Consider the following 7977-nt stretch of genomic DNA (forward strand, 5'->3'; position numbering starts at 1 on the left):
GGTGGGGGGAAACTTCTTAGCAGGACCTGGTGCGGCAAGACAAGGGGGAATGGCTTTAAACTAAAGGGGGGGTAGATTTAGACTAGTTATAAGGAAGAAATTTTTTACGCTGAGGGTGGTGAAGCACTGGCCCAGGTTGCCCAGAGTGTTTCCAGGGTGGATGCCCCATCCCTGGAAACATTCAAGGTCAGGTTGGACGGGGGCTCTGAGCAACCTGATCTAGTGGAAGATGTCCCTGCCCATGGCAGGGGGGCTGGACTAGATGACCTTTAGAGGTCCCTTCCAACCCAAACTGTTCTATGATTCTATGATTCTATATGCATCTGTTCGACAGTTTCCATTAACTATAAGCTTTTTTATATTAAGCTGTTTCAAGAAATGCTCTCAAGGTATCTCCTTCGAAATCTGATACCAATATTAGACTAGATCTTTACAAAATCATCCTTGGTAGTAGAGTATTTTTAATATTCTCTTACAGTTTTTGTGATTGTAATTGGGGTAAAAGATAAAATGAAAGCAATCTGCTCTTTGTCTACAGAGTATTGATGACAGTTATAGTCTCAATAAATTATAGACGAAGATTTTCCATACAAAAGTAAGAAGCTAAAGAATAGTAAGGAAACACAAAATTAAAGAAGTTTGTTTTGTTTCTCGGAAATTTTGCATATCCAGACATGGGACTGGAACCACGATAACCTATATAAGCAACACTATGTCCGTTTGTATTCCGGAGGAAGTTACTCCAGGTGATCATAGGGAAAGAGGTCCTGGGTACATCTCAGGAATCTCATAGTCTGTGCTGCGTAGGAAGACTTATTTTTCCACCAACGTGTTCCTTTTGCATGTGCTCCCACCACTCTGTATGTAAATTGCTTAAAATTTCTGTTGATGAGTAGGACTGACGGGCTGTGTTTGCGGTCTGTCATACAGACATCTGCTCTCATTATTTCGTTCTCTTGTATCAGCTCTGCAGAACAGCCAGCCTGTAGTCTTTTAGCTGTCCACCCGAAGGTCCCAATATATAGCACCTATATTGCGTACATATTGCGGGAATTATGTTGACTGTGTAACAAAGGAGTATTTTCCCATGGACTTTAGTAAAGCGTTTAACTTTTGTGGATCTTTCTGTTTAATCCATGGATAACAAATTACTCCATTAGCCATCTTTCTACATTTTCATGGAAAAATTGGCAAAGCCGTGTCTTGGTGGTTGTACAGAGTCTGACTGGGGTGGAGTTAATTTTCTTTACAGCAGCCAGCATGGTGCCATGATTCAGAGTCATGGCTAAAATGGTGTTCATAACACACCAGTGTTTCGGCGCTTGCTGAGCAGTGCTTGCACAGTGTTGAGGCTTTCTCTGTTTTCCAGAGACCCAAATTGATCACGGAGATATGCTCATCAATAAAAACCAGAGGGAATGTTTCATCTTCCAAGGTGGGTGTTGCTTAGACTGTCTGAGCATCAGTCTTCTTGTGAGAGGTGGTGAGTGATTGCTTTTGCATCACTGGCCTCCCCTGCCCCCCTCTTTCCTTCACTGATTAAACTGTCTTTATCTTGACCCACGAGTTTTGTCCCATTTGCTTTTCCCGTTTTTTCCCCTGTCCAGAGGGCAGGGAATGAACAAGCACTGCAGGGTGTTTAGCTGCTGGCTGGGGTTGCCCCTCCACAGGTCTTTTAACGTCCCCCTCTTCCTCCTCCCCTTCTTGAGCTTTTATTGCTGAGCGTGACATGTGGCAGGGAATATCCCTTTGGCTGGTTCAGGCCAGCTCCCCTGCTGTGTCCGCTCCCAGCTCCTCGCCCCCCCCCGTTCTACTTTCGGGGGGGGTAAAACGCAGCGCTGCATGGGCTGCTACGAAGAAAATTAACTCCATCCCAGGCAGACCTTGTACAGTCATGATTTAATAACTCTGTCATGAGACCTCAGTCTGAAGATGTGCAATTACTGGTGTATGGCTTTTACTATGAGGGTGATCGAAGACTGGAACAAGTTACTCAGAAAGGTACGGAGTCTCCATCCTTGGAGATGCTCAGGATATGACTGAACAAGGGCCAGAGCAACCTGCCATCGTTGACTCTGCTTTGAGCTGAGGGCTTGGGCTAGGTGGTCTCTAGAACTGCTTTCTGTGCTCAACCCTTCTGTGAATAACTTCCATATGTGTTTCATAGTGTTTTTATGTAGGATTGCATTTATTAATGTTTCAATTCTTATTTTAGAACATGTGGTAGGAAAAGCATACCAGGCCATTTCTCCTGTCATTTTCTTCTCTCTACCTGCCTTCTTTCCAAAATTCAACCTACATAACAGGTAGCATTCAAGAAAATCTGTAACATTAGGGGTTCTTCTTTATTTCTAGTGATTCTATGTCAAAGGAGAAGATAAGAAACGTTGGCTCAATAGTATATAGACTGAACAAGCTTTCAAGTTATCTTGAATTTGAGAGACAGCACAATTTGAAAACTTAGACGATTGGAAGATAATTTTGTTTCAACTGGTAGATTAATCTGTATTGTGACGGTCTGAACAATATGGGTTTAACAGTAATTCTTTGTCTTTATAATTTAACAGTGTATAGAATGGTGGTGTTTAGTTCTGCTTTCTGGATTCTTTGTCACTCGAAATATCAGCTGTTGGAATAACTCTCAATTCACTCTTTAAGTATTAAAAAAAATGATAACTGCTCATGGCGGTGTAGCCAAGTCCTGGGGTACTTAACAAGCTCTATGCTGAGCGTTTTAAAATTACTAAAGTAACTGTAATGTAGTCTTGAAATCCATCTTTATTTCTGTATATCAAACCAAGTTTAATGTTTGTTGGGGTTTTTAAAATCCGTGTTTATTTATACCTTCCTTGATGCATTTTGTTAAGTAGGATTTTTGTTGCCGTCAGACATTGAGGAAGACTATGATTCATTTTCCTGTCCCCTAGATAAGTTTTGTGGTCAGTCTGATTTCATGGTTGACGTTTTACATGTTAGATAACTCTGACCACTTGTGATTCACATTCTGTAGTGTACTTGTCTAGAGATAGCTGGTATCTTTGTGTTTGCAGTGTTCAGTTTTTTCAGGCGTTTGAGCTGTCGTAGTGGTAAGGTAATATAAAAAGTGACCATCTGAACCGAGTTCACTTGAGGGAGGAGAGGGCTGCAGAGCCAAGCCCTTAGTTGCTCCATCAAGACATAAAGTCCTAGTCTATATGGTACTTTAATTACAAAAGGCGTTTTCAAATATAACTGAGTTTATTCTTCAGCCCATTTTACAAAATTGGAAGAAATTAGGCACCTGCTCCTTATATTGAGGAACTCTTGCTGGCATTTTTAACCAAGGAAGGAGAGGAGGCATTGACAGTCAAGGTATTCTTAAGTGAGTGCGAAAAATTATATAGTTATATAATGCTGTTTTACTTAGCTACTGCCAACATCTCATGGTATTCAACATACAAAATATAATGACTGAGTCATTATTTTCTGTAGTGGCAAAGCTTAAATTTTTATGCAGAAAATGGCATATGCAGGTTGCATCTCGGTAAAAATTGAAAGGAATTATTTGATTTCAGTAATACTGAAAGAGAAATTCATGCCATTCTACATACCTGAAAAACAAAAATATTTGTGGGAAGATTAGTTATTTTATCAAGCGTGCACTAGTTCATAGCTTTAGAATGTGAGAGAGAAAAGTGAACAAAGTTGTCTTGCTATAGCTTTATTTAAATGTTTTTTGAGATTATTTTTACAGTATCAGATACTGCTCCTGTGTTGGACACAACCATATCCAATTGTAACAGGTCAAAGGTTTCATTGCTGCATGCCTTGTCTATCTTTGCACAGACAGCTAAGTATGCATGAAGTGAGAAGGCACACTCAGTATATTTTGTTTTCTACTTAATTATTTAGTTCTTTTTTTAGGTTGATATTTTGCATACGAATTATTAATTTCTATTGATGTTCATGTTGCTGTTCTTTATTCCAGTGTAAATTTCAGTAACTGCAAAAATAAGTTAGAGCAACTCAGATGCCTTGAATTTCAGCTTGTATCTGTCACTACTTCTCTCCTGAGCCTTCCAAACACAATTGCAGTCTGAATCTGGTGATTGTAATGAATGCTACCCTGTAGAGGAGTGGTACTGATTGAGTATTTAATTTAACAGGATAGCTCAGTGATTTCCAAGTGTAATCTGTATAAATCCCGCTACAAACCTTTTCTGTTTCCTATTCCTGTCCTCCTAGAAAGAAATTGCTCTGCACTTGCGGTATTTCCCATTCCCCTTCCCTAGTTACTCTAGGACTGAAAATTATTGCCAATGAAATAGCAATTTTTAGCCTGGTTGGAGAGCTGGTAATGCACATGTGCTACTTGAATATGGAAAAAGCAGTGTCCTCATTTGGCATTTTTAAGCAACTAATTAAAATATTTTGCAGAGTTTAGAATTAATACATTCTGAATACAGTTTTGTGAACTTTCTTGACTTCAGTATATTAGTAAATTCGCATTGCTACAAATGAGATTATGATGTTTAACACTTGATTTTATTAAAACTTTGAGAGTTTTCTGTGGTTGTATGGAAAAGCAAATTCTCAAACAGAGGAAAAACTAACCTGTTTAACATTTGAATCCTCTTTTTCTTAATGGAACAGTATTGCTGACATCATTGAGCACTATAGAAAAGAACAGATTGTTGAAGGATATTACCTTAAAGATCCTGTTCCAATGCAGGTAAGATTTCATCTCTGAGCATTTGTTGTTGAAGAGACAGACCTAATCATCATCAAATCAATTTATGAACTGAATTACAGCAGAGATACCAATGGTAGTTGAACAGCATCACCTCCAATTTTAATGTTTTCAGCTTGCATGTTTCTTTTGTTTTATCCTCAAATGCATTCACTTACCAAAGGTTGGCTTGTAGTCAACAGACAATACGGTAAGCTCTATCTGTCCTCTGAGGTGCTCATCCTCTGCTGTGTGCCCCTAGCTCTGGTCCCTGGCTCAACCGTGCTGTGCCTTAGTCCCATGTTAGGGGGAACCAGGCTCCCCTCCTGTCTTCTGTGTCTGGGACTCTTCTTCTGTCAGAGGAAACCTGTACGCACAGAAAAGCTTCAGGGATGATGATTGCAGGGCTTGTTCTTGAGTGCTCTTGCCCCATAGCAGAAGTTCATCCCGAGAGACCACCAGTAATAAGCACACTACATCATCTAGCTTTTCATAAGCTTATAGCTAGTGATAAAGTATACGTGTATATTTTGTTCCCTCTCTGTTCCCAAACTTTCCTGTTTCAATGGTTAGAAATTTGCCTTTAATTTCCTCCCTAGAGTTACAGTCAATTCATACCCCTTTGTGAGATCTGTCGTATTAATACGAGAACATTTCTTGTACTCCCTTAGTCAGCTCACTAAGCTAAGCATACCAAAGCTGATCCTGTCCCTTTGTAATGTTCTTGTAGTTGCCCTGCTGCCACTAATTTTGGTGCGAGCTCACCTTTCTTGAATGTGGTGGACCAGAACAGTTTAGAGTACCATGTCATGGGTAATTCCCTTTCTGTCTGGAAAATACTTAACAGAAATATCTTAGAATAGGTGTCATTTTCTGTGGTAGGTTGACCCTGATGAGCAGCTAAGGACCCACACCTTTGTTTGCACACTCCCCTCTCCTGCAAGATGGGGGCAAAAGCAAAAAAAAAAACCTCTGGGTTGAGATAAATACAGTTTAATAAGCAAAGGAAGGGATGGTGGGGTTGATGCAAAGGCAATCAGGCAATCACTCACCACCTCCCACAAGCAGACTGATGCCCAGCTGGTCTCTTGAGCAGTGGTTGCCCAGGAAGACAACCCCCCACACACACAGTTCTATTGCTGATCATGATGTTATATGGTGTGGAATATCCCTTTGGTCAGTTGGCATCAGCTGTCCCGGCTGTGTCCGTGCCCAGCATCTTGCCCACCCGAGCCACCTCGCTGAGGAGGGGGGCAGTGTGGGAAGTGGAGGAAGTCTTGAGGCTGTGCGAGCACTGATCAGCAAGAGTTGCCAGCACTGTTTTAGTCACAAAACCAAAACACAGTACCAGAGGGGCTGCTGTGACAAAAGTTAACTCCATCCCTGCCAGACCCACTATGTTGTCATAGCCACGTTATATCATAGATCAGTCCTGTGAATGACTCAGCTGTTCCAAGTTTCTCATTTTCTGTGTTCTAGTGGTAAGTATCAACAGGTGTAACTTTTATGTTGTACTAGTAGACTTACACCTGGTTGTTCTGTTCTTTCCTATACTGCTAATTGTGTTGTGTCATCAGTGCTTCCCAGTTGTTTGCTGCTGTTAACTCGCGCTCGGTAATGTGGTTGGGACAAAAAGCAAATACGAATCTTGAGACTGCTCCTTGAGAGGCTTCACTAGTAACTTCCCTCATGCTCCATCATTCCTCTTGAATCATGGCAGTAATTGTCTTAATTTTAGCTTTTTGCATATGCACTTACAGTTCCTGCATTAATAATCTTCTCTGCATTGACTAATTTTCCATGTGAGACTACTTCAGATTCTTTTAACCTATTCAGATATATTTGTGACTTTGTTTAACAATTTAGTGGTCAGTGGTGCAATTTGTGTTCAGCTTTGTGTTATCTACCTTCCACATACTACCATGCTCTATGTTTTTGAGGGAAAAAAAAATTCAAAAGTCTTCCATATCTTTAGGGTCAGTCTGATTGACTTCCTGTGTCTAATATGAAATTTACTTAAAAATACTTGTCACTAGATCGGTTGTTTTGTGCACTGTTCCTTGCGTAATTATGTTATGGAGATTATCTTGAGCTCATAAACATCTGGATGTTGCTTCCATTGTAGGTCCTGTAATTCGTGTTAGTATTACCAAAGTATTTTTCATCTTGCTTTTGTCATGTTGTTCAAAATCATAATTCTTGTAGATATATGGGCAGGAAGAAAAGCAGAATATTTAGTATGAGCCAGTTCATATGTCGTTTTTCATCTCAATGCTCTTCTCACTGCTTGACAGTCTTGCTTTTCATGTTTTCTTACGGCTAAAGAACTTTTGCTGACCAGCTTACTCAGTAAGGTCAAACTTGGCTTGGCTTTTGGCCATTCTCATTTGTTACTTGCGTTTCCAGATCCTACAGTTTTCTGTGCGAATTTATCTTTTTTTCTGCTTTCTTCTCTTGTCTTGAGTGCTTCTCAGTTAGGACATGTGAGTTCTAATGAGATTAATGAGGGACCGTGCAACTTTGAGTTGGTTTTAATTGTGATCTACACAGCTCTTGTTGCCTCAGAGTTTATCCATGATTGCTCAGTCCCAAAAGCTTTGGTAGAAGACAGAAGCTGGATAAATCTTTAAAAACTTGCATAAATTTAACAGAAATCACGGTGAAAGATGCTGCTTTTTATTTAATATGAAAAAGACACAATGTTACTTTGTAGAAGTTGGTCTGGATTGAAAACTTTTCTCCTCTGTCATAATTCTGGAAATATGGAAATAGTTATATTACATTTCTAGCAAGGGTATTGTATGAAAAATTATATTGCTTTATTAAAATGTATGAGAGAACAATAGTAGTGAGTTGGTAGCATTCAGTAAGATGATCCTGGTTGCAGTTTAATAGCATGCAATTTTTTAATGGTGATTTCTAAGCTTAAAATATGTTTTTCTTACATATTTACCAGCATCAAGAACAAGTGCTTAACGATACAGTGGATGGAAAAGAAATCTACAATACAATTCGTCGGAAAACAAAGGATGCTTTTTATAAAAATATTGTCAAAAAAGGTTATCTTCTGAAAAAAAGTGAGTTATGTTTACTTCTATGAATTTTTTTCCTAAAAAAATGCAGATATGGATCACAGAATATCTTGAGTTGGAAGGGACCCATAAGGATCATCGAGTCCAACTCCCTGCTCCTCACAGGACTACATAAAACTCAACCATGTGACTTAGGGCATCACTCAGATGCTCCTTGAACTCTGACAGGCTTGGTGC

General features: G+C 39.7%; 1 protein-coding gene across 1 annotated transcript in view; it reads left to right on the plus strand.

Annotated features, from left to right (window-relative positions):
• RASA1 (RAS p21 protein activator 1) overlaps positions 1-7977 on the plus strand; it is a 53245-nt gene that overhangs the window by 16012 nt on the left and 29256 nt on the right. The window contains exons 9-10 of the mRNA XM_009288284.2: positions 4633-4711; positions 7665-7785. Of these exons, the coding sequence (XP_009286559.1) occupies positions 4633-4711; positions 7665-7785 (200 nt within the window). The remainder of the gene's footprint in view (positions 1-4632; positions 4712-7664; positions 7786-7977) is intronic.

The sequence above is a fragment of the Aptenodytes forsteri genome, unplaced genomic scaffold (assembly GCF_000699145.1).
Source record: "Aptenodytes forsteri isolate BGI_AS27 unplaced genomic scaffold, ASM69914v1 Scaffold41, whole genome shotgun sequence".
Taxonomy (NCBI): Eukaryota; Metazoa; Chordata; class Aves; order Sphenisciformes; family Spheniscidae; genus Aptenodytes; species Aptenodytes forsteri.